Source organism: Oncorhynchus masou, chromosome 17 (genome assembly GCF_036934945.1).
Source record: "Oncorhynchus masou masou isolate Uvic2021 chromosome 17, UVic_Omas_1.1, whole genome shotgun sequence".
In the NCBI taxonomy this organism is placed as follows: domain Eukaryota; kingdom Metazoa; phylum Chordata; class Actinopteri; order Salmoniformes; family Salmonidae; genus Oncorhynchus; species Oncorhynchus masou.
The window spans coordinates 3,057,333-3,084,850 of NC_088228.1; the positions used below are offsets into that span (position 1 = coordinate 3,057,333).

General features: G+C 45.1%; 1 protein-coding gene across 1 annotated transcript in view; it reads right to left on the minus strand.

Annotated features, from left to right (window-relative positions):
- The window catches only part of LOC135558326 (twisted gastrulation protein homolog 1-A-like), a 35,732-nt gene extending 21,585 nt beyond the window's left edge, over positions 1-14,147 (minus strand). Inside the window, exons 1-2 of the mRNA XM_064992066.1 lie at positions 13,785-14,147; positions 12,196-12,375 (exon numbers count right to left, since the gene is read on the minus strand). Coding sequence (XP_064848138.1) covers positions 12,196-12,333 — 138 coding nt within the window. The 5' untranslated portion in view covers positions 12,334-12,375; positions 13,785-14,147. The remainder of the gene's footprint in view (positions 1-12,195; positions 12,376-13,784) is intronic.
- Positions 14,148-27,518: the final 13,371 nt, after the last annotated feature.

Below are 27,518 nucleotides of genomic sequence, written 5' to 3' on the forward strand. Positions count from 1 at the left end.
CCCAGCTAAACAGACCCAGCTAAACAGGCCGTTACTGACCCAGCTAAACAGACCCAGCTAAACAGGCCGTTACTGACCCAGCTAAACAGACCCAGCTAAACAGGCCGTTACTGACCCAGCTAAACAGACCCAGCTAAACAGGCCGTTACTGACCCAGCTAAACAGACCCAGCTAAACAGGCCGTTACTGACCCAGCTAAACAGACCCAGCTAAACAGGCCGTTACTGACCCAGCTAAACAGACCCAGCTAAACAGGCCGTTACTGACCCAGCTAAACAGACCCAGCTAAACAGACCCAGCTAAACAGACCCAGCTAAACAGACCCAGCTAAACAGACCCAGCTAAACAGGCCGTTACTGACCAAGCTAAACAGACCCAGCTAAACAGGCCGTTACTGACCCAGCTAAACAGGCCGTTACTGACCCAGCTAAACAGACCCAGCTAAACAGGCCGTTACTGACCAAGCTAAACAGACCCAGCTAAACAGGCCGTTACTGACCCAGCTAAACAGACCCAGCTAAACAGGCCGTTACTGACCCAGCTAAACAGACCCAGCTAAACAGACCCAGCTAAACAGGCCGTTACTGACCAAGCTAAACAGACCCAGCTAAACAGACCCAGCTAAACAGGCCGTTACTGACCCAGCTAAACAGACCCAGCTAAACAGGCCGTTACAGACCAAGCTAAACAGGCCGTTACTGACCCAGCTAAACAGACCCAGCTAAACAGGCCGTTACTGACCGAGCTAAACAGACCCAGCTAAACAGACCCAGCTAAACAGGCCGTTACTGACCCAGCTAAACAGATCCAGCTAAACAGACCCAGCTAAACAGACCCAGCTAAACAGACCCAGCTAAACAGACCGTTACTGACCGAGCTAAACAGACCCAGCTAAACAGACCCAGCTAAACAGGCCGTTACTGACCCAGCTAAACAGACCCAGCTAAACAGGCCGTTACTGACCCAGCTAAACAGACCCAGCTAAACAGGCCGTTACTGACCCAGCTAAACAGGCCGTTACTGACCCAGCTAAACAGACCAAAGTACTCAGAGAAGCTGTCTAATTCTGTAGAGATGTGTTGAAAAGAACGGCAATCTGGAAGAGAAGTTGAGAGTGGAGCTTGAAAGAGAACCTGTATACCAGAAAGTAGTCCGTTGGAGGTCGGTCAGTGGAGAAAGTGTATACAACAGTCATGGCCAAAAGTTGAGAATGACACAAATATTAATTTTCACAAAATCTGCTGCCTCAGTTTGTATGATGGCAATTTGCATATACTTCAGAATGTTGTGAAGAGTGATCAGATGAATTGCAATTAATTGCAAAGTCCCTTTTTCCCATGCAAATGAACTGAATCCCCCCAAAAAAACATTTCCACTGCATTTCAGCCCTACCACAAAGGACCAGCTGACATCATGTCAGTGATTTTCTCGTTAACACAGGTGTGAGTGTTGACGAGGACAAGGCTGGAGATCTGTCTGTCATGTTGATTGAGTTTGAATAACAGACTGGAAGCTTCAAAAGGAGGGTGGTGCTTGTGTAACGGATGTGAAACGCTAGCTTAGTTAGCGGTGGTGCACGCTAAATAGTGTTTCAATCGGTGACGTCACTTGCTCTGAGACCTTGAAGTAGTTGTTCCCCTTGCTCTGCAAGGGCCGCGGCTTTTGTGGAGCGATGGGTAACGATGCTTCGAGGGTGACTGTTGTTGATGTGTGCTGAGGGTCCCTGGTTCGCGCCCGGGTATGGGCGAGGGGACGGTCTAAAGTTATACTGTTACACTTGGAATCATTGCTCTTCCTTTGTCAACCATGGTTACCTGCAAGGAAACATGTGCCTTCATCATTGCTTTGCACAAAAAGGGCATCACAGGCAAGGATATTGCTGCCAGTAAGATTGCACCTAAATCAACCATTTATCAGATCATCAAGAACTTCAAGTAGAGCCATTCAATTCTTGTGAAGAAGGCTTCAGGGCGTCCAGGAAAGTTCAGCAAGCGCCAGGACCGTCTCCTAAAGTTGATTCAACTGTACAGAGCTTGCTCAGGAATTGCAGCAGGTATGTGTGAGTGCATCTGACTTTGATGATGGCCTGGTGTCAAGAAGGGCAGCAACGAAGCCACTTCTCTCCTGGAAAAACATCAGGAACAAACTGATATTCTGCAAAAGGTACAGGGATTGGACTGCTGAGGACTGGGGTAAAGTCATTTTCTCTGATGAATCCCCTTTGATTGTTTGGGGCATCAAGAAAAAAAAAAATGCCTTTGACACTTATGAAATGCTTGTAATTATACGTCAGTATTCCGTAGTAACATCTGACAAAAATATCTAAAGACACTGAAGCAGAAAACTGTGAAATTAATATTTGAGTCATTTTCAAAACATTTCGCCACAACTGTAGAAAGTAGTCAGTTGGAGGAGAGCGTGCGTGTGCGCAGACAGAGCGTGCGTGTGCGCAGACAGAGCGTGCGTGTGCGCAGACAGAGCGTGCGTGTGCGCAGACAGAGCGTGCGTGTGGCCTTGCCCTGCTGAGCTGAGTAGTCATGTAGAACTGTGAAATTGCTGCCCCACCCTACTAACAGCTGGCTGGGTCTGGAGGTCTGGAGTGAGTAGACTGGAGGTTGGAGACTTACAGCTAACACACCACAACGACTTCACACAGACAGGACAGGCTTCGGGTCTGGATTGAACAAGCCGCTGGGCCGGCCTACAGTGGCGGTTCTAGACCATTTCAACTGTTAGAGGGGCCAAGCTGGGGCCAGTTGTACTGTTAGAGGGGCCAAGCTGGGGCCAGTTGAACTGTTAGAGGGGCCAGTGACATTAGACGTTATTTTTGTCATATCGTTTTCTTCACTGCAGGCATTAGCAGGCACAAAGACCAGAGTTCATAAACATCATCGTTGCCACTGTCTAATAACAGATGTAAAAAAAGAACGATAACTAATTTTTGCTATGTTAAAATTATTTCATACTCCACATTTCGGTGGGCCACAAGGGGGTCCAAAATTGTCACAGGGGCACTGCCCCCCCCAGACTAATGACTCTGGTTGTTGTGGATGTGTCACTCGCCCATTAAATCACGAGGAGAGGACTGTTGCTTTCACTGACAAGTTAACAAGCGTCTGAGAGTTCAAAGCAGCAAGTCTATAAATACTCAGAACACACATGGAATTTCCAGTGGCTACAGACAGGTGTCATGATGGTCGAGAGAGAGGTAGAGAGACAGGCCATGTGCCCACTGCCCACAACATGAGGAGGAAACTGAGCTGCACTTCCTAACCACCTGCCAAACTGTATGACCATATTAGAGACACATATTTCCCACAAGGAATTTGAAAACAAATCCAATTCTGATAGACTCCCATATCAACTGGGTTACATACCAGTGTGTCATCACAGCAGTGAGATGTGACATGTTGCCACAAGATCAAAGGGTAACCAGTGAAGAACAAACACCATTGTAAATACAAACCATATTCATGTTTATTTATTTTCCCTTTTGTACTTTAACTATTTGCACAACTTTATAACTAACTACACATTTGAAATGTGCGAGTAATGTTTACTGTTAATTTTATATTGTTTATTTCACTTTTGTTTATTATCTATTTCACTTGCTTTGGAAATGGAAACATATTTACCATGCCAATAAAGCCCCTTGAATTGACAGAGACAGAGACAGAGAGTTCATCTGTGGCCTAAGGAGCAGGAACCCAGACTTCACCAAATAAAAATACAGGCATTGTCATCCTACAAGAAACCTGGTATAGAGGAGACGGACCCACTGGTTGCCCTCTAGGTTACAGAGAGCTGGTAGTCCCATCCACCACACTACCAGGTGGGTGGTATAGAGGAGACGGACCCAATGGTTTCCCTCTAGGTTACAGAGAGCTGGTAGTCCCATCCACCACACTACCAGGTGGGTGGTATAGAGGAGACGGACCCACTGGTTGCCCTCTAGGTTACAGAGAGCTGGTAGTCCCATCCACCACACTACCAGGTGGGTGGTATAGAGGAGATGGACCCACTGGTTGCCCTCTAGGTTACAGAGAGCTGGTAGTCCCATCCACCACACTACCAGGTGGGTGGTATAGAGGAGATGGACCCACTGGTTGCCCTCTAGGTTACAGAGAGCTGGTAGTCCCATCCACTACACTACCAGGTGGGTGGTATAGAGGAGACAGACCCACTGGTTGCCCTCTAGGTTTTTTTTTAACCAGTGAAATGCATTGAGGGCTCATTTAAATAGTTATAATTAAAAAATATAAATGCTAGTTAAAACATCAAAACAAAACAATCAGAGTTGGTGCAGTCTGGCCATTTGAAAGTTGGTATTTGGCGTTAATAGCTTAAAAATCGTTTAAGCTCCAGAGCGGGGCTACAGAAATCAAATGTTAATATGACATTTACGTCATTTGGCAGACGCTCTTATCCAGAGTGACTTACAAATTGGTGAATTCACCTTATGACATCCAGTGGAACAGCCACTTTACAATAGTGCATCTAAATCATTTAAGGGGGGGGGGGTGAGAAGGATTACTTTATCCTATCCTAGGTATTCCTTAAAGAGGTGGGGTTTCAGGTGTCTCCGGAAGGTGGTGATTGACTCCGCTGTCCTGGCGTCGTGAGGGAGTTTGTTCCACCATTGGGGGGCCAGAGCAGCGAACAGTTTTGACTGGGCTGAGCGGGAACTGTACTTCCTCAGTGGTAGGGAGGCGAGCAGGCCAGAGGTGGATGAACGCAGTGCCCTTGTTTGGGTGTAGGGCCTGATCAGAGCCTGGAGGTACTGCGGTGCCGTTCCCCTCACAGCTCCGTAGGCAAGCACCATGGTCTTGTAGCGGATGCGAGCTTCAACTGGAAGCCAGTGGAGAGAGCGGAGGAGCGGGGTGACGTGGAGAGAACTTGGGAAGGTTGAACACCAGACGGGCTGCGGCGTTCTGGATGAGTTGTAGGGGTTTAATGGCACAGGCAGGGAGCCCAGCCAACAGCGAGTTGCAGTAATCCAGACGGGAGATGACAAGTGCCTGGATTAGGACCTGCGCCGCTTCCTGTGTGAGGCAGGGTCGTACTCTGCGGATGTTGTAGAGCATGAACCTACAGGAACGGGCCACCGCCTTGATGTTAGTTGAGAACGACAGGGTGTTGTCCAGGATCACGCCAAGGTTCTTAGCGCTCTGGGAGGAGGACACAATGGAGTTGTCAACCGTGATGGCGAGATCATGGAACGGGCAGTCCTTCCCCGGGAGGAAGAGCAGCGCCGTCTTGCCGAGGTTCAGCTTGAGGTGGTGATCCGTCATCCATGACTATGTAAGATAGAGAGTCGTGCTTTGCCTTCAGCAAGCTAATAATAATAACCTAATAATCTCAGAGAAAACACATGTCCTCCTGTGTGCTACATAAATACCCTACTGGAATCCTCAAACTTCACTTCAGACAGCTTCTCCATCCTAGAATTCAATCATTTCCAGACCTAAACGCCACAACTGGACAAGAACCTGACAACCTCCGTGGACAAACACCTACCGAGGTGAGAGCATTCCCACCCCATAATGCCCCTCTAGGCAGAACAGCAACAACCAACGGGTCACAACTCCTACAGCACCCTGGGTCTGTACATAGTCAATGGTAGGCTTCAAGAGGACTCCTACAGCACGCTGGGTCTGTACTTAGTCAATGGTAGGCTTCAAGAGGACTCCTACAGCACGCTGGGTCTGTACATAGTCAATGGTAGGCTTCGAGGGGACTCCTATGGTAGGTACACCTATAGCTCTGTCGCACGCTGGGTCTGTACATAGTCAATGGTAGGCTTCGAGGGGACTCCTATGGTAGGTTCACCTATAGCTCATCTCTTGGCAGTAGTACTGCAGACTACTTTATCACTGACCTCAACCCAGAGTCTCTCAGAGCGTTCACAGTCAGCCCACTGACACCCCTATCAGACCACAGCAAAACCACAGCCTACTTGAACAAAGAAATACTCAATTATGAGGCATCCAAGCCAAACAAACTGCATACTATTAAGAGATATAGGGAAGGAGTGTAGAAACTTACCAGATTTTTGTTTTGTCAACAACAAATGCAATCCCTTTTAGACAACTCAGAGAACCAAAAGCTATCTTTTCTTCATGCTTTGTCAATTTAAAAAAAAGCTTTTTGCTCAATTTGGCACGAGGCTCTGCTATTCACATTGATGGAAAGCGATGTTGGGGGGGGGGGACACTACACCTGGATGCCGAGTCGGCACGGAGAAATCAGGAAGCTTCGCTCGTAGTAGACCAAACAAGAGAGACAGTCTAGCTGGCCCGAGATTGGGCAACCCTGCCGAGTACCGCTGTGGACTGGGATAGGGCAGCTCAACCCACCCCCGAACCGCCACCATACAGTATAATCCCCAAACCCAAAATCTTTTATTGTTTCCAACAAATACCTTGTCCCGATCCAGAGAACAGGTCAACCTTCACAGCTAACACTGAACAAACATCCATAACATCTCTTAACAAAAACCTAATTATCCACAACAGAACCGTCAGGTATGCATTATGATTGGGTCCTTGTAAACCAACAGCCCCAGATATTCCTTCAACTTGTTAGAGAGATACACTTAGATATGACCTTTAACCTGTTAGAGACACCTAATGTAGATGTGACCTTTAACGCAACCATTCATGGAACCCCCCCAAATACATCCCCAGAAATGTTTGTAAAAGTCTGATGGAAAACTATCAATATCAGGGGCTCGGTCTGAGGAGAGCAACATAACTGAAGAGCAGAGTCCCAAGTCCTCCTCCCTGCAGAGGGCAGAACTGAAGAGCAGAGTCCCAAGTCCTCCTCCCTGCAGAGGGCAGAACTGAAGAGCAGAGTCCAAGTCCTCCTCCCTGCAGAGGGCAGAATGGGAGAGCAGAGTCCAAGTCCTCCTCCCTGCAGAGGGCAGAACTGAAGAGCAGAGTCCAAGTCCTCCTCCCTGCAGAGGGCAGAATGGGAGAGCAGAGTCCAAGTCCTCCTCCCTGCAGAGGGCAGAACTGAAGAGCAGAGTCCAAGTCCTCCTCCCTGCAGAGGGCAGAATGGGAGAGCAGAGTCCAAGTCCTCCTCCCTGCAGAGGGCAGAATGGGAGAGCAGAGTCCAAGTCCTCCTCCCTGCAGAGGGCAGAATGGGAGAGCAGAGTCCAAGTCCTCCTCCCTGCAGAGGGCAGAATGGAAGTACACAGCCTGCCGGCGCATCTCAACATTGTCCCTGGTCACCCTCCCATCAGGGAGACAAGGAAGAGCATTTGTTTGCGCTGAGATACAGACTACAAAGAAAAGAAAGAGCTAGAACAGTAGCAAGACCTGACCAAGGGCCCCTTCACCCTCTCATGTAACAACGACCCCCAGGTCATGTCTTTAGTCCTGTCCAGACCAGGGTTTTTGTTAATTAGAGTTCATATCCTGCTTTAACCTTAGGTATGACCTTTAACCTGTTAGAGACGCTTAGGTATGATCATATATTCTGCACACAACAATGCTATCAATGTTGATGGTTGTTCGACATGTGCATCTCAACGGCGACAAGATGGCGATGTGTGAAACCCACAGGAACAATGGCACACCATGGTCATCCTAACCACTCTGGTGCTCAGATACAGCCTGTCTACCTGACCCTACCATGACAGACCTTCATCCAGGTCTACTGCCTGACGTCATTTTGACGACAGCTGAGAAGTGAAGCGAAACCACATCATTCTCCCCCCATTCACAACAAAACGGAAGATTCTCGATTAGAGGTAACGTAATGTGAGCTAGGCTTGACTAAGCGAGTTAGCTAGTTCTCTTTTGACCAATCAGATCAGTTTGGGCTGTAAAACGCAGCCAGAGTGGCTCTGCACAAAACCACCATGGACCTTTACTATCAACCTTCGAAGGTTGTCTGTCTTTCTGGATTCACATTACATATTTACATCAAATCAAATGTATTTATATAGCCCTTCTTACATCGGCTGATATTTCAAAGTGCTGTACAGAAACCCGGCCTAAAACCCCAAACAGCAAGCAATGCAGGTGTAGAAACACGTTGGCTAGGAAAAACTCCCTAGAAAGGCCAGAACCTAGGAAGAAACCGAGAGATGCAGGTGTAGAAGCACGGTGGCTCGGAAAAACTCCCTAGAAAGGCCAGAACCTAGGAAGAAACCTAGAAATGCAGTTGTAGAAGCACGGTGGCTAGAAAAAAACTCCCCTAGAAAGGCCAGAACCTAGGAAGAAACCTAGAAATGCAGTTGTAGAAGCACGGTGGCTAGAAAAAACTCCCCTAGAAAGGCCAGAACCTAGGAAGAAACCGAGAGATGCAGGTGTAGAAGCACGGTGGCTCGGAAAAACTCCCTAGAAAGGCCAGAACCTAGGAAGAAACCGAGAGATGCAGGTGTAGAAGCACGGTGGCTCGGAAAAACTCCCTAGAAAGGCCAGAACCTAGGAAGAAACCTAGAAATGCAGGTGTAGAAGCACGGTGGCTAGGAAAAACTCCCTAGAAAGGCCAGAACCTAGGAAGAAACCGAGAGATGCAGGTGTAGAAGCGCGGTGGCTCGGAAAAACTCCCTAGAAAGGCCAGAACCTAGGAAGAAACCGAGAGATGCAGGTGTAGAAGCACGGTGGCTAGGAAAAACTCCCTAGAAAGGCCAGAACCTAGGAAGAAACCGAGAGATGCAGGTGTAGAAGCACGGTGGCTAGGAAAAACTCCCTAGAAAGGCCAGAACCTAGGAAGAAACCGAGAGATGCAGGTGTAGAAGCACGGTGGCTAGGAAAAACTCCCTAGAAAGGCCAGAACCTAGGAAGAAACCGAGAGATGCAGGTGTAGAAGCGCGGTGGCTCGGAAAAACTCCCTAGAAAGGCCAGAACCTAGGAAGAAACCTAGAAATGCAGTTGTAGAAGCACGGTGGCTAGAAAAAACTCCCCTAGAAATGATTATAAGCTGCATAGGCTCTGTAGCAGACGTTAAACATTCTGATATATCCTAAGACAATATGTAATGGTAACTGAAAAAGAGAAAAGGCTATTCAACAAGAAGTTTATATGGTAAAAGTAAACATAGAAAACAAATGCAGTGTGAACAGTGTAGTACAGTTCAGTGTGTGAGTGTGTTTCTGCCTGTAGTAGTTCAAAGAACTGCAGCTACAGATTGTAGCTGTAGAACCCAGCTATATTGTAAATGTAGAACACAATGTGGAAAGGGTTCTACCTGGAACCAAAAAGGGTTCTACCTGGAACCAAAAAGGGTTCTTTAAAATGGTTCTCCTATGGGGAAAGTCGAAGAACCCTTTTAGATTATAGAAGGCAGTTTATTTTCTAAGAGTGAATAGCTGTTGTTTTTAATGGTACAGAATAATGTATAGACCTACAGTGGCAGGAAAAGGTATGTGAACCCTCAGGAATGACCTGGATTTCTGCAGAAATATGATCATCATCTAAGTCACAACAATAGACAAACACAGTCTGCTTAAACTAAGAACACACAAATTATTGATTAAAAGTTGTTGCCCGACATAAAGCTGGAAAGGGTTACAAAAGGATCTCTAAAAGTCAGTCCACGGTAAGGCAAATTGTCTATAAATGGAGAAATTTCAGCACGGTTGCTACTCTCCCTAGGAGTGGCCGTTCTGCAAAGATGACTGTAAGATCACAGCGCAGAATGTTCAATGAGGTTCAGAAGAATCCTAGAGTGTCAACTAAAGACTTACAGAAATCTCTGGAACATGCTAACATCTCTTGAGCCCTCTCCTGTACTCCCTGTTCACCCACGACTGCGCGGCAACGCACGCCTCCAACTCAATCATCAAGTTTGCGGACGACAACAGTGGTAGGCTTGATTACCAACAACGACGAGACTGCCTACAGGGAGGAGGTGAGGGCCCTCGGAGTGTGGTGTCAGGAAAATAACCTCACACTCAAAGTCAACAAAACTAAGGAGATGATTGTGGACTTCAGGAAACAGCAGAGGGAACACCCCCCTATCCACATTGATGGAACAGTAGTGGAGAGGGTAGCAAGTTTTAAGTTCCTCGGCATACACATCACAGACAAACTGAATTGGTCCACTCACACAGACAGCATCGTGAAGAAGGCGCAGCAGCGCCTCTTCAACCTCAGGAGGCTGAAGAAATTCGGCTTGTCACCAAAAGCACTCACAAACTTCTACAGATGCACAATCGAGAGCATCCTGGCGGGCTGTATCACCGCCTGGTACGGCAACTGCTCCGCCCACAACCGTAAGGCTCTCCAGAGGGTAGTGAGGTCTGCACAACGCATCACCGGGGGCAAACTACCTGCCCTCCAGGACACCTACACCACCCGATGTTACAGGAAGGCCATAAAGATCATCAAGGACAACGACCACCCGAGCCACTGCCTGTTCACCCCGCTATCATCCAGAAGGCGAGGTCAGTACAGGTGCATCAAAGCTGGGACCGAGAGACTGAAAAACAGCTTCTATCTCAAGGCCATCAGACTGTTAAACAGCAACCACTAACATTGAGTGGCTGCTGCCAACACACTGACTCAACTCCAGCCACTTCAATAATGGGAATTTATGGGAAAGGATGTAAAATATATCACTAGCCACTTTAAACAATGCTACCTAATATAATGTTTACATACCCTACATTATTCATCTCATTTGCATACGTATATACTGTACTCTATATCATCGACTGCATCCTTATGTAATACATGTATCACTAGCCACTAACTATGCCACTTTGTTTACATACTCATCTCATATGTATATACTGTACTCGATACCATCTACTGTATCTTGCCTATGCTGCTCTGCACCATCACTCATCCATATCTTTATGTACATATTCTTTATCCCCTTACACTGTGTATAAGAAATTGGTTTTGGAATTGTTAGATTACTTGTTGGTTATTACTGCATTGTCGGAACTGGAAGCACAAGCATTTCGCTACACTCGCATTAACATCTGCTAACCATGTGTATGTGACAAATAAAATTTGATTTGATTTGAAATGTAGAACATGAAACAAGAATGGTGTTTATGGGAGGACACCACGGAAGAAGCCACTGCTGTCCAAAAAAAACATTGCTGCATGTCTGAAGTTTGTAAAGGAGCACCTGGATGTTCCACAGCGCTACTGGAAACATATTCTGTGGACAGATGGAACTAGTTGTTCCTTCCAAACAACACAACACTATGTGTGGAGAAAAAAAAGGCCCAGCACAAGTCTGGTGGAGGGAGCATCAGATGAAACTAAAGTTGTGTTGTTTGGAAGGAACATACAACACTATGTGAGGCCCAGCACACCAACATCAAAACCTCATTGCAACTGTAAAGTCTGGTGGAGGGAGCATCATGGTTTGGGGCTGCTTTGCTGCCTCAGAGTCTGGACAGTTGCTATCGTTGACGAAAAAATTAATTCCCAAGTTCATCAAGATATTTGTCAGGAGAATGTAAGGCTATCTGTCCGCCAATTGAAGCTCAACAGAAGTTGGGTGTCGCAACAGGACAACAACCCAAAAACACAGAAGTAAATCAACAACAGAATGGTTTGAACAGAAGAAAATGTCTTCTGGATTGGCCCAGTCAGAGTCCCGACCTCAACCCGATTGAGATGCTGTGGCATGACCTCAAGAGAGCGGTTCACACCAGACATACCAAGAATATTATTTTACCAAGAATATTGCTGAACTGAAACAGTTTTGTAAACAGGAATGGTCCAAAATTCCCCCTGACCGTTGTGCAGGTCTGATCCACAACTACAGTAAACGTTTGGTTGAGGTTATTGCTGCCCAAGGAGGGTCAACAAGTTATTACATCCAAAAGTTCACATTCTTTTCCCACCCTGCACTGTGAATGTTTACATGTGGCAGCTCCTGGCTTTCCAACACCGGGTCCGGCCACCAGGGGGAGTCTTTTATACTTTTCCCTTACCACTGTGTGTTGTAAAGGCACATAATGCAACTGGATAACCACATGAACAAACTAGTGGAGGGAAAAGTGAAAATCTAATAATAGGATACAAATATACAAGACACAGTCACACAGTCACACAGTCACACAGTCACACAGTCACACAGTCACACTGCAAAGATAGTGTTTGGTTTTGAGTCTGTTCAACAAAAAGAAAGTTGGCTGGATTGATGACATCACAAGTGTTCACATTACCCTCTTCTACACATCACCAAGATATGGCATACACACACCCACACACACCTCACCTGTATGAGGCACTTGCTGACGTCGGAGGCGCAGAGGGCCTTGTTACAGGCGCTGGTCTGAGAAGATCCTGATAGGACCAGGAGGAAGAGGAGGGTAGTGGAAGCTGGGACCAGAACACACAGCTGACCAGGCCTCATCCTGATGGTCGGCTCGACACACAGCAAGGTGTGTCTGTCCACCTGACTCAACGCACAAGACAGAATAGTGTTAGTGGGAGGTGTGTGTGTGTGGGGATACAAATCTGATAGATACTTCACTACATTCCTAAAGAAAATAATGTACTTTTCACTCCATACATTTTCCCTGACATCCCAAATGTACTCATTACATGTTGACAAGAAAATGGTCCAATTGATACACATCAAGAGAACATCCCTGGTCATCCCTGCTGCCTCTGATCTGGAGGACTCACTAAACAGAGAACATCCCTGGTCTTCCCTACTGTCTCTGATCTGGCAGACTCACTAAACAGAGAACATCCCTGGTCAACCCTACTGCCTCTGATCTGGAGGACTCACTAAACAGAGAACATCCCTGGTCAACCCTACTGCCTCTGATCTGGAGGACTCACTAAACAGAGAACATCCCTGGTCAACCCTACTGCCTCTGATCTGGAGGACTCACTAAACAGAGAACATCCCTGGTCAACCCTACTGCCTCTGATCTGGAGGACTCACTAAACAGAGAACATCCCTGGTCAACCCTACTGCCTCTGATCTTGAGGACTCACTAAACACAAATGCTTAGTTTGTAAATGATATCTGAGTGTTGCAGTGTGCATGTCGCTTTCCGTTAATAAAATAAAACGAGTAAATCATGCCGTCTGGATTGCTTAATATAAGATATTTGAAATGATTTACACTTTTACTTTTGATTCTTAAGTATATTTAAAACCAAATACTTTGACTTTTACTCAAGTAGTATTTTACTGGAGTCATTTTCTATTAAGGATACTTTACTTTTACTCAAGTATGACAAGTACTGGGTACTTTTCTCCACCACTGCATATACACACACAGAACAGTCAGCTTCTGCTGTGAATAATGCAGAGGAATTACATTCTCTATGACAAGACACCAAAAATGACAACCTTTATAGGCAATTACGTCAAGATAAAAAAAAAAGTTATATATTATAGTATTGTTATGAAATCCTGTTTGGTTACAACATGTTGACAATATTGTAGGCTCCCATTTGATGTAATGAATAAAAATGTCTCAGCTGTGATATTTGTTGTTGTTTTGTGTGCGTTTCTATTACTACAAATACACTGAAGCAGCCCGGGCAGTTAGTAGAAGATCTACTGTGCCCGAGGTGAGAGATTATTAGAGTAGCAATTTGCCTTGCTCTTTCATTTTTCACAGTGGAAAGAGGAGAAGACCATTGTGAAAACCACAAGTTATAGTCATTTCGTTAATGACACTGCACTTACAGTAGCCTAGCATACCTTCTACTAGTCGTTTTACACGTCGCTTTCCTTGGGGCTAAAACGCCTACCTAGAACACCTAAACCGTTTCCTCGTGCGCACAACACCGATTCATTAAGTAACGCCACATGAGTCAAAATGAGATTTTTTTAAACACTCACCGTGACAGAGTTGCAACAGTTTGGGACGTTTGTTTTTGATTGACGGCTGTATCTCCTATGAACGCAACGCCGCCAGTTTCCTCGCCGGTTCAGGATGGAATAATAACGTGGACTACAGGGTCCCGGGCGTCAGTTTCTCTGCCACAGCAACACACATCTACAGGGCAGTAGGGCGCCTTAAAGACACACCGTTCATTTTCTTATTCAGAGAAGTCCAGCAGCTTGGTACGTTAGTTAGTTGGACACATAGGACGCGTTTGAGTGGTAACATGCTGACCAAACCGGACACGTCGCGTGCGCAAGCGTCGCAAAATACATTTAGAACTCCATGTTATTCAATTATTGTGCGCGCGCCAACGAGCTTCTGCGTTGCCAAGGGCTAAAATAGAAATCAGTCCTATTTCTGACCGCAGATCGTGCTGAAAGTCCTGCCTCTCCCATCATCTCATTGGTTTATAGAAGCAGGTACCCACGTGCCATCTCCTCATTGGTTATAACAACATGGGTGATTGTAAGAGCAACTGTTTTGCAGGTGGTTGTGGTAATACAAGGAAAGTTTAGATGGATCACCATATAAATTCAAAGATGAAAAAGCCTGGAAGGAGGAGAGACTAGAAACGATTTGGTTGGCCGTTTTATGTGTGGATGAATTGTCTGAGTAGAGGACCTTGTGCATTTCAGGTAAAATAACAACTCAATGTTTATATCCCAGGACAAATTAGCTAGCAACCGCAAGCTAGCTAAATAGGACAAATTAATGTTAGCTAGCAAGTGCAAGCTAGCTAGCTAAATTGCCATACATGTTTAATGCTTTTCGACCTGTCCCCAAATTAATGACATTGGTTCAGAGTTCATTTTGATATTTTAACATGCGTGTCATGATCGTGGTTGGTGTAGGGGGACAAAATAAATTAGCGCACGATGGCGCAGCCGGTTTGGGTTCCGTGTAAGTCGAAAAGCAACTCGGGGATGGGTGGATCTGCAACAGCCGAAAGTCGGACACTAATGTGGGTTAACCGATAGCAAGTCTCTGATCTACATGGCAGTGTTACCATTGTTTATAACAGTTGGTCTTTAACCGCTACAGGATCGGTTGTCTTTAATCTGGCGATGCATCATTCAGGGCAAGTGGGGCTCCTGTTTAGCTAAATATATATGCCCCACTTGCCCTGAATGATGCATCGCCATATATATATATATATATAGGCCTGTTTTGCATGTTATTGCGGCATTAATAAATGTAACATATCAGTTTGCAAACAATGTAAAAATAATAAAGAATTGAGTTAATAAAGCCGCATACAAACACGGTCTCTTTTTTTGCTTTCTTGAGTAATGCAGCTCCAAAATGCAGCTGTTGCCCGGTGACCAGGAAAGCGCAGAGAAGCAGAGCGGGTGGGGGGGCCGTTGGGCGGCGCTAATGCATTTTGTTTTTGTCATATTTTGTCATTTGTCAAGTTAATTCACAAAAAAAAATCCATATTTAGCAAGCTAGCTGGCTAGCTGAATGTACAAATTTGTAAGCTTGTCTTGCTGATATTTGCCATGCAGTAGAATATAATATCATGTTGTGTCAAGGATGCAAAGTCATATAGTTATTACCAAGCATGAGATCCCCCACATTGTAGCCTGTACATTTAATATATTCACTGATCATGTACTGTAGTTATTACCATGCATGAGATCCCCACATTGCAGCCTGTACATTTAATATATTCACTGATCATGTACTGTAGTTATCACCACGCATGAGATCCCCACATTGTAGCCTGTACATTTAATATATTCACTGATCATGTACTGTAGTTATTACCATGCATGAGATCCCCACATTGCAGCCTGTACATTGAATATATTCACTGATCATGTAACTCTTCCTTGGCAAATAAAGGTGCAGTTCAGGTATGAATGTCTGAGATTATTCTTCAGTCATATCCAATACCAGGAGTATCAACCTCCAGTCTCTGAATGATGCTGTGTCTGCATGTATGTATTACAATTATATACTTCAACAGTGTTTACCACTCCTGCTCCTGGGACATCAATGGTTACACATTGTAACTATGCTATAGACTAGAAACATGATTTAAAGTAAAGACCGATTTGTAATTGATATATACAGAAAAAAACAAAACCTATACATATCTAACTCCCTTCATCTGCATTAATCTGAGGACACAGGATAGTATTTACAATGAGATACTTCATTTCAACCAGAGAAATGCTTTTATTGAAAGACGTTCATTATCCAGGTGTTATAAATACATTATAATTATGATAAGGATAGGTGTAGTATTTCGTCAAATGAGACTTAATTTCAACCAGTAGATAATGTGAAACGCTTTATTGAAAGAAGTTCATTATCCCAGGTGTTATAATTCCAGGTGTTACATAATTACATGTATTTATATAATATTTATAATCCAAGTTAAATCTGTACTTCAATGCACATCTCATTATAAAAACATAGGAAGAAAGAGGTAAGAACAAAGGAGCAGGGAAGGCAGCATATGATTAATGAATCACAGTGCTACCCTAATAGAGTCTCTAGTGGTGTCTCCTAACTAGCCTTGGGCTCCCAGTCGGCCTGAAGGATATCTTAAGAGCGGATGAGGTGGCGATGACGTGGACTGGCATCCTCTCCCACATCAAAACATACCTGCAGACGAGAGACAGATGGATGGAGAGAGAGAGAGAACATGATTAAGCCTTGTTTTATTCTAACACGGCCAGTCATCATAATCATCAGGAGGTGAAATGCAAAACTGACCCTGGATCATTAACTCTGGGACTACTACATCTCTTTAGTAATACTTCCTGTATAATATAAACTGACCTGGGATCATTAACTCTGGGACTACTACATCTCTTTAATAATACTTCCTGTATAATATAAACTGACCCTGGATCATTAACTCTGGGACTACTACATCTCTGTCTGTATTTCAATGTAAAGCATCTCTTTAATAATACTTCCTGTATAATATAAACTGACCCTGGATCATTAAGTCTGGGACTACTACATCTCTTTAATAATACTTCCTGTATAATATAAACTGACCCTGGATCATTAACTCTGGGACTACTACATCTCTTTAATAATACTTCCTGTATAATATAAACTGACCCTGGGATCATTAACTCTGGGACTACTGCATCTCTTTCATAATACTTCCTGTTGACCCGACCAAGTGACCTCTCACCTCTGATCATGCTGTGCCCTCTATGTAGCCAGTTCAGATGCGGGTTCACCAACACAGCTGATATAACCTAGAGGATTTAGGGAGAAGGGGGAGAGAGGGATGAGGTGAAGGAGAGACTGTTATTGAGAAAATAAGGTAGAGACACAATGTTCAACAGGAATCTGTGCGTGTGGCCTCCCCTGGTGTCCATACTAAGTGTGTAATTTATGCTGAAAAACATGCAGCCATGAGGACAAACAATATAGCGTAGTTATTTAAATATAAATAATGAAGTGTCTCACTATTCTCCCTGGTTGGCCCTCTTGCCTATTCTTTGAAGGTGGAAGGAGCCACAGTTATACACCTGAACCTGCTTACTGCACAACACAATCCATCAATCTGATTGATACGAGTTTGTAGGTGTGGGTTATAATGTGTCTAATTGTTCTAAATGTTTGCAATATGGGTGACTTAAAATAGCCCGTTTTGTTTTTTGTACAGACATCACACCCTTACCTACACAGCACCCTCACCTGAGAAGTAGAAATCAAAGGGAGAGAAACTGTGAATTGAATAACTGCAGTTGACACAGCTAAGTAAATGGAAGAAAACTCTCATTGCAATGTGGAAGGCTCTTAAAATAGCATTTGGTTATGCACAGCGTACAGTTGTGGCCAAATGTTTTGAGAATGATACAAATATTAATTTCCACAAAGTTTGCTGCTTCAGTGTCTTTAGATATATTTGTCAGATGTTACTGTGGAATACTGAAGTATAATTACAAGCATTTTCATAAGTCTCAAAGGCTTTTATTGACAATTACATGAAATTAATGCAAAGAATCAATATTTGCAGTGTTGACCCTTCTTTTTCAAGACCTCTGCAATCCGCCCTGGCATGCTGTCAATTAACTTTTGGGCCACATCCTGACTGATGGCAGCCCACTGAGTTTGTCAGAATTTGTGGGTAATAGTTTGTCCACCAGCTTCTTGAGGATTGACCACAAGTTCTCAATTGGATTAAAGTCTGGGGAGTTTCCTGGCCATGGACCCAAAATATCGATGTTTTGTTCCCCGAGCCACTTAGTTATGACATTTGCCTCATGGAAAGGTGATCCATCATGCTGGAAAAGGCATTGTTCGTTTATCAAACTGTTCCTGGATGGTTGGGAGATGTTGCTCTCGGAGGATGTGTTGGTACAATTCTTTATTCATGGCTGTGTTCTTAGGCAAAATTGTGAGTGAGCCCACTCCCTTGGCTGAGAAGCAACCCCACACATGAATGGTCTAAGGATGCTTTACTTTTGGCATGACACAGGACTGATGGTATCGCTCACCTTGTCTTCTCCAGACAAGCTTTTTTCTGGATGTCCCAAACAATCGGAAAGGGGATTTATCAGAGAAAATTATTTTACCCCAGTCCTCAGCAGTCCAATCCCTGTAACTTTTGCAGAATATCAGTCTGTCCCTGATGTTTTTCCTGGAGAGAAGTGACTTTTTTGCTGCCCTTCTAGACACCAGGCCATCCTCCAGAAGTCTTCGCCTCACTGTGCGTGCAGATTAGAGGTCGATCGATTAATCGGAATGACCGATTAATTAATTAATTTCAAGTGTTCATAACAATTGGAAATCTTTATTTAACTATGCAAGTCAGTTAAGAACACATTATTTCATTCTTATTCAATGACTGCCTAGGAACAGTAGGTTAACTGCCTCATTCAGGGGCAGAATGACAGATTTGAACCTTGTCCACTCGGGGGATCCAATATTGCAACCGTACAGTTAACTAGCCCAAAGCAATAACGACCTGCCTCTCTCTCGTTGCACTCCACAAGGAGACTGCCTGTTACGCGAATGCAGCAAGCCAAGGTAAGTTGCTAGCTAGCATTAAACTTATCTTATAAAAAACAATCAATCATAATCACTAGTTAACTACACATGGTTGATGATATTACTAGATATTATCTAGCGTGTCCTGCGTTGCATATAATCTGACTAAGCATACAAGTAACTGACTGAGCGGTGGTAGGCAGAAGCAGGCGCGTAAACATTCATTCAAACATCACTTTGTTGCGTTTTGCCAGCAGCTCGTCGTTGTGCGTCAAGCATTGCGCTGTTTATGACTTCAAGCCTATCAACTCCCGAGATGAGGCTGGTGTAACCGAAGTGAAATGGCTAGCTAGTTAGCGCGCGCTAATAGCTTTTCAAACGTCTCTCGCTCTGAGACTTGGAGTAGTTGTTCCCCTTGCTCTGCATGGGTAACGCTGCTTGAGGGTGGCTGTTGTCATTGTGTTCCTGGTTCGAGCCCAGGGAGGAGCGAGGAGGAAATGGGAATATTGAAGACTCATTTTAAACAGAACCACCAGCTTTCATATGTTCTCATGTTCTGAGCAAGGAACTTAAAATGTTAGTTTTCTTACAAATAGGTGTTCATTCAGTATTGTTGTAATTGCAACAATATTTATTACAAATAAATATTTTTTTTTAATATTTTTTAAAAATCTGCCGTTTAATCTGTATCGTCTTTTTTGGTCCTCCAATAATCGATATCGGCGTTGAAAAATCATAATCGGTCAACATCTAGTTCAGATGCACTCACACCTGCCTACAGCCATTCCTGAGCAAGCTCTGTACTGGTGGTGCCCCGATCCCGCAGCTGAATCAACTTTAGGAGATGGTCCTGACGCTTGCTGGACTTTCTTGGGTGCCCTGAAGCCTTCTTCACAACAATTGAACCGCTCTTCTTGAAGTTCTTGATGATCCAATAAATGGTTGATTTATATGCAATCTTACTGGCAGCATTATCCTGTGAAGCCCTTTGTGTGCAATGACAGCACGTGTTTCCTTGCAGGTAACCATGGTTGACAGAGGAAGAACAATGATTCTAAGCACCACCCTCCTTTTAAAGCTTCCAGTCTGTTATTTAAACTCAATCAGCATGACAGAGTGATCTCCAGCCTTGTCCTCATCAACACTCACATGTGTTAACAAGAGAATCACTGACATGTCAGCTGGTCCTTTTGTGGCAGGGCTGAAATGCAGTGGAAATGTTTTTGGGGGATTCAGTTCATTTGCATGGCAAAGAGGGACTTTGCAATTAATTGCAACTCATCTGATCACTCTTCATAACATTCTGGAATATATGCAAATTGCCATCATACAAACTGAGGCAGCAGACTTTGTGAAAATGTATATGTGTTCTTTTCAAAACTTTTGGCCATGACTGTAGTCTACAGTGTTGCAAGGGAACAGCTCTCTGAACCTCTTTGAAGAAGATCTCCCATGCTGCGTTGTTGGACCCCATCCTTGAAACAGCGATGAGCTGCAGATCCCCTCTTGTCCATCCTCAGGAAGTTATACAGGACACAGGTAGCCTTCACACGCCTGAATTCCCCCAGGAGGCAGTCCCAGATGGCCCTGGTCACCCAATCTTTCAGTGCCACGGCAACTGTAGGCAATCATTTTGAAGGAATCTCTGGGTACAGTTGAAGTCGGAAGTTTACACACACCTTAGCCAAATACATTTAAACTCAGTTTAATTCCTGACATTTAATCCTAGTAACAATTCCTCTGTCTTAGGTCAGTTAGGATCACCACTTTATTTTAAGAATGTGAAATGTCAGAATAATAGGAGAGAGAATTATTTATTTCAGCTTTTATTTCTTTCATCACATTCCCAGTGGGTCAGAAGTTTACATACACTCAATTTGTATTTGGTAGCATTGCCTTATAATTGTTTAACTTAGGTCAGACGTTTCGGGTAGCCTTCCACAAACTTCCTACAATAATTTGCTAGAATTTTGGCCCATTCCTCCTGACAGAGCTGGTGTAACTGAGTCAGGTTTGTAGGCCTCCTTACTCACACATGCTTTTTCAGTTCTGCCCACATATTTTCTATAGGATTGAGGTCAGGGCTTTGTGATGGCCACTCCAATACCTTGACTTTATTGTCCTTAAACCATTTTGCCACAACTTTGGAAGTAAGTCAAACTTTTCTGCCTTATTATTATTGGACCATGCTGGTCATTTATGAACATTTGAACATCTTGGCCATGTTCTGTTATAATCTCCACCCGGCACAGCCAGAAGAGGACTGGCCACCCCACATAGCCTGGTTCCTCTCTAGGTTTCTTCCTAGGTTTTGGCCTTTCTAGGGAGTTTTTCCTAGCCACCGTGCTTCTACACCTGCATTGCTTGCTGTTTGGGGTTTTAGGCTGGGTTTCTGTACAGCACTTTGAGATATCAGCTGATGTACGAAGGGCTATATAAAATACATTTGATTTGTATGCTTGGGGTCATTGTCCATTTGGAAGACTGATTTGTGACCAAGCTTTAACTTCCTGACTGATGTCTTGAGATGTTGCTTCAATATATCCACATAATTTTCCTCCCTGATGATGCCATCTATTTTTTGAAGTGCACCAGTCCCTCCTGCAGCAAGGCACCCCCACAACATGATGCTGCCACCCACGTGCTTCACGGTTGGGATGGTGTTCTTCGGCTTGCAAGCCTCCCCATTTTCCTCCAAACATAATGATGGTCATTATGGCCAAACAGTTATATTTTTGTTTCATCAGACCAGAGGACATTTCTCAAAAAAGTACGATCTTTGTCCCAATGTGCAGTTGCAAACTGTAGTCTGTTTTTTTTATGGCAGTTTTGGAGCAGTGGCTTCTTCCGTGCCGAGTGGCCTTTCAGGTTATGTTGATATAGGACTCGTTTTACTGTGGATATAGATACTTTTGTACCGGTTTCCTCCAGCATCTTCACAAGGTCCTTTGCTGTTGTTCTGGGATTGATTTGCACTTTTTTCACCAAAGTGCGTTCATCTCTAGGAGACAGAACGCGTCTCCTTCCTGAGTGGTATGACAGCTGCGTGGTCCCCAATGTGTTTATAATTGCATACTATTGTTTGTACAGATGAACGTGGTACCTTCAGGCATTTGGAAATTGCTCCCAAGGATGAACCAGACTTGTGGAGGTCTACCATTTTTTTTCCTGAGGTCTTGGCAGATTTCTTTTGATTTTCCCATAATGTCAAGCAAAGAGGCACTGAGTTCGAAAGTAGGCCTTGAAATACATCCACAGGTAGACCTCCAATTGACCCAAATGATGTCAGAAGTTTCTAAAGCCATTATATAATTTTCTGGAATTTTCCAAGCTGTTTAAAGGCACAGTCAACTTAGTGTATGTAAAATTCTGACCCACTGGAATTGTGATACAGTGAATTATAAGTTAAATAATCTGTCTGTAAACAATTATTGGAAAAATTACTTTACTTACAAAAATTACTTACAAAGAAGATGTCCTAACCGATTTGCTAAAACTATGGTTAGTTAACAAGAAATGTGTGGAGTGGTTGAAACACTTAGTTTGGAGTCATTAAAACTAGTTTCTGTAAACTTTCGACTTCAACTATATGTGTAGGAAAATGGAAGATAATGTAATTATTAGACTTTTACATCACCAGGTCATTGTGGATTGCGTCCCCAAGACCAGGACTGAGAGCCACTGCTCTTCATTGGGACCTCTTCATCTGTAGACAGGCTTTCACAGCTCTCTTTATCTGAGTCCCCAGGACTGAGAACCACTGCTCTTCATTGGGACCTCTTCATATGTAGACAGGCTTTCACAGCTCTCTTTATCTGAGTCCCCAGGACTGAGAACCACTGCTCTTCATTGGGACGGACCTCTTCATATGTAGACAGGCTTTCTTTATCTGAGTCCCCAGGACTGAGAACCACTGCTCTTCATTGGGACCTCTTCATATGTAGACAGGGTTTCATAGCTCTCTTTATCTGAGTCATGGTGTAGGTGACAGCACGGCAGTATTATGGTGTAGGTGACAGCACGGCAGTATTATGGTGTAGGTGACAGCGTGGCAGTATTATGGTGTAGGTGACAGCACGGCAGTATTATGGTGTAGGTGACAGCGTGGCAGTATTATGGTGTAGGTGACAGCGCGGCAGTATTATGGTGTAGGTGACAGCGTGGCAGTATTATGGTGTAGGTGACAGCACGTAGGTGACAGCGTGGCAGTATTATGGTGTAGGTGACAGCACGGCAGTATTATGGTGTAGGTGACAGCGTATTATGTATTATGGTGTCGGGCGTATTATGGAGCACCATTGATCTCCATTTTGCAGTCCAACTTCTTCTTCTACTACGAGTGGTAAACAAACTGTCAGGGTGCTGCCCCCTGGAGGGTGTTGTCTGAACAGGTATAAAGAACAGGATGGTGATTTACTGCCCCCTGGAGGTTGTCTGAACAGGTATAAAGACCAGGATGGTGATTTACTGCCCCCTGGAGGCTGTTGTCTGAACAGGTATAAAGACCAGGAAGGTGATTTGCTGCCCCCTGGAGGCTGTTGTCTGAACAGGTATAAAGACCAGGATGGTGATTTACTGCCCCCTGGAGGCTGTTGTCTGAACAGGTATAAAGACCAGGATGGTGATTTACTGCCCCCTGGAGGCTGTTGTCTGAACAGGTATAAAGACCAGGATGGTGATTTACTGCCCCCTGGAGGCTGTTGTCTGAACAGGTATAAAGACCAGGATGGTGATTTACTGCCCCCTGGAGGCTGTTGTCTGAACAGGTATAAAGACCAGGATGGTGTCTGAACAACAGGTATAAAGACCAGGATGGTGATTTACTGCCACCTGCAGTTATGGAAAGTTTTTACTCAAAAGGATAATTCATTGGCTGATCCCTCCTGATGACCTGGATGGAATTATGTGATCCTTCCTTAACCCACAGGAAGTCCCACCCTGGTACCTACTTCAAAAATGGCGCTGCCCATACTAGAACAGTCTTTTGGGCACTGAAGCCCTCGCTCTCCAATTGGTTGGACAGGCGGGTAGGCAGGTGAGATGAAATCAGTGTGGCGGCGTCTGTTGGCTCTTCAAGAGAACCCGCGAACAGGGGGTATTCTGTACACGTTAGGGGTGAAAGGGCAACTGGGAAGCCATCAAGTAGCAGTGTATAGGCATCCCCCACTGAGAGATGCGCCGCTGATGTGCTCCCCCCACAAGGTAATATACACATCTTATTTTGCTGTTGTAGAGGGAGATGTCAGTTAGCCAAATCAACACAACTCAGTAAGTGACAGATCCATTCAGGAGCTTAAAAACGTCTGGTTGAACAATTTAACAGCATTGATTTAGGGACATCATTACTGGGACGTGTACGTCGCCACCTACTGGAAAGATACAGTTATGCCACCAACAGATTCTACCAAAGAAGATTCTACCATCACTTTGCAAAATCCTAATTTCCCCCCCCCCCCCAAGTACACGTGAAACGCTAGCCTCATACACGTTTATTGATTGGTTATTGGCATGATTGATAATTAATAAATAATACAATTCAGCAGTAGTCGTCAGGCAAATAAAAGCACAATAATAACAGTTTGACACAAAAAAAGTTGATGAAAACAAAACTACCAAGACAAGATTTGAATTCACAACCAATAAAATTTATTCAATTATATATATATATATATATTACAAATATGTACATGTCATGTAACAAGTAAATATTAAAATAGACATATCTTTTTTTAGAACTTCTGTTTAAAATGACGTTTGAAAAAATAGGTTTTGTTGCATTAAATTCTCACATTAAAACTGGAAAAGGATAGGTATTTTCTTCTCCTAATAGAAGCCACAACAAACGTTGTATTTTTTAATGACACAACCACCGGACCCCACACACACACACACACACACGGGATAGAGAGGCTGTACACGGAGTGTTCCGGTATCCCAAACGGCACCCTATTCCCTATATAGTGCACTACTTTTCACTAGAGCCAGTATAGGTTCCTGATGAAAAGTAGTGTACTATATAGGGAATAGGGTGCCATTTCAGATGCACCCTTTTGTTGCAAACGAAGGGGAGCGAATGACGACAAATTATTTATTTTTTTAAGGTTTAACTGAACTTTTAACGGCACAGCTTCTTCTGGGGGGGTAACAGCTACCAGCTTGCAACGACAACAGCAGCATCCAAAAATCACAACTCCATTAGAATTAACACCTCGTTGTGGTGCCTGGATCCAACTCCATTAGAATTAACACCTCGTTGTGGTGCCTGGATCCAACTCCATTAGAATTAACACCTCGTTGTGGTGCCTGGATTCAACTCCATTAGAATTAACACCTCGTTGTGATGCCTGGATTCAACTCCAGTCCAGAGGGGAAATGGAAGAAACAACGGAACCAAACGGAACCAAATCCGAACCAACACATGCTTCAAGAGTTAAGCCAATAACATCGACTTTAACAATAACAACAAGGAACTTGACACCGACTCAATATAAAAACCAACTTTGGTCCAGACAAAAAACAAAATAACCTTTTATGATTAAAATATTGATTACTTATTTTTTCCCTGTACAAGTTTAAAACCATAATTACATGGGTTATTTACAAAATGCACAATCTTCACGTAGAAAATAAGTTAAAAAAAAATAATTAAGAGCACAAGTCTGTACATTATGTATTGAACAAAACGCACTTAAAAACAAAAGTAGAATTGTATTCTTTTTTTCGTAATCCCGCCTGGTAGGAAGGTGCAGCGGGCACAGAGATAGTAGCCTCCACAGGGCGGTGCTCTCTAACCACGCACCCCCCCTCAAGAGAGGTGCTCTCTAACCACGCACCCCCCCCCCCCTAAGAGCGGTGCTCTCTAACCACGCACCCCCCCCTGAGAGCGGTGCTCTCTAACCACGCACCCCCCCCTGAGTGCGGTGCTCTCTAACCACGCACCCCCCTAAGAGCGGTGCTCTCTAACCACGCACCCCCAAGAGCGGTGCTCTCTAACCACGCACCCCCCCCCTAAGAGCGGTGCTCTCTAACCACGCACCCCCCCAAGAGCGGTGCTCTCTAACCACGCACCCCCTCCAAGAGCGGTGCTCTCTAACCACGCCCCCCACCCCCCTCCAAGAGCGGTGCTCTCTAACCACGCGCCCCCCCCTAAGAGCAGTGCTCTCTAACCACGCGCCCCCCAAAGAGCGGTGCTCTCTAACCACGCGCCCCCCAAGAGCGGTGCTCTCTAACCACGCGCCCCCCAAGAGCGGTGCTCTCTAACCACGCGCCCCCCAAGAGCGGTGCTCTCTAACCACGCGCCCCCCAAGAGCGGTGCTCTCTAACCACGCGCCCCCCAAGAGCGGTGCTCTCTAACCACGCGCCCCCCTAAGAGCGGTGCTCTCTAACCACGCTACCCCAAGAGCGGTGCTCTCTAACCACGCGCTACCCCAAGAGCGGTGCTCTCTAACCACGCGCCCCCCAAGAGCGGTGCTCTCTAACCCACGCGCCCCCCAAGAGCGGTGCTCTCTAACCACGCGCCCCCCCCAAGAGCGGTGCTCTCTAACCACGCACCCCCAAGAGCGGTGCTCTCTAACCACGCACCCCCAAGAGCGGTGCTCTCTAACCACGCACCCCCAAGAGCGGTGCTCTCTAACCACGCACCCCCAAGAGCGGTGCTCTCTAACCACGCACCCCCAAGAGCGGTGCTCTCTAACCACGCACCCCCAAGAGCGGTGCTCTCTAACCACGCACCCCCAAGAGCGGTGCTCTCTAACCACGCACCCCCTGTTCGAAGAGCGGTGCTCTCTAACCACGCACCCCCAAGTTCCGTCAACTTCAGTGCTTGACCTTTCTTTTCTCTACCTCATTCCTTCTAACATGTGACCCCCCCTGCCTCATCACTTCATTCCTGTTCGAGGTAGATGGCCACTAGATGATCGGTCCTCATCAGTCCTCTGCCTGACCCTTGCTGCACCAGAGACCAAGTGGGTCGTGTAGCCTAAAAGTCACGGGTCATATGGGCGTGAGGTCATGAAGTCGTCGTTGACCTCCACCAAGGGTATCTCGAAGATGGAGGTGCACTTGTACACGACTGGCTCCAGCTCCTGGAGTTTCAGCTGCCAATGGAGACGGCTGGACAGCACTGCTGCCTCGTGCTGCTGCCTCATCTCCATGGAAGAGGGAAGGAGAAGAGTTACAGGGGGAACTTCACCCTAAAACCCAATTCAGACCGTTTTGCCAAATGAATACATTTAAAAAACGAGAAGTACTATCGGAAATAGAGGGTCCAGAACTGGACGAAAACATACGGGTATCTCGTTTACAGAGACCAAGCTTACCTTGAGATGGAGGTGCACTTTCCCTAAACACATCGATATGGATACACGACTGGTTCTGTTAAACCATTATGCTCCTGGAGCGTTTCTGTTAAACCATTATGGATCTGCCAATGGAGACGCTGGACAGCTGTTAAACCATTATGGATCCAGAGCTGGTTCTGTTAAACCATTATGGATCAGCTGTTCTGTTAAACCATTATGGATCAGAAGACACGTCGGTTCTGTTAAACCATTATGGATCAGAGCGGGCAGCGTCGGTTCTGTTAAACCATTATGGATCAAGATGGAAGATGGAAAGGGCAGAAGGATCAGAGCGGGCAGCGTTAAACCATTATGGAGAGAAGGAGAAACCATTATGGATCAGACGGGCAGCGAAACCATTATGGATCACCCTTCTGTTAAACC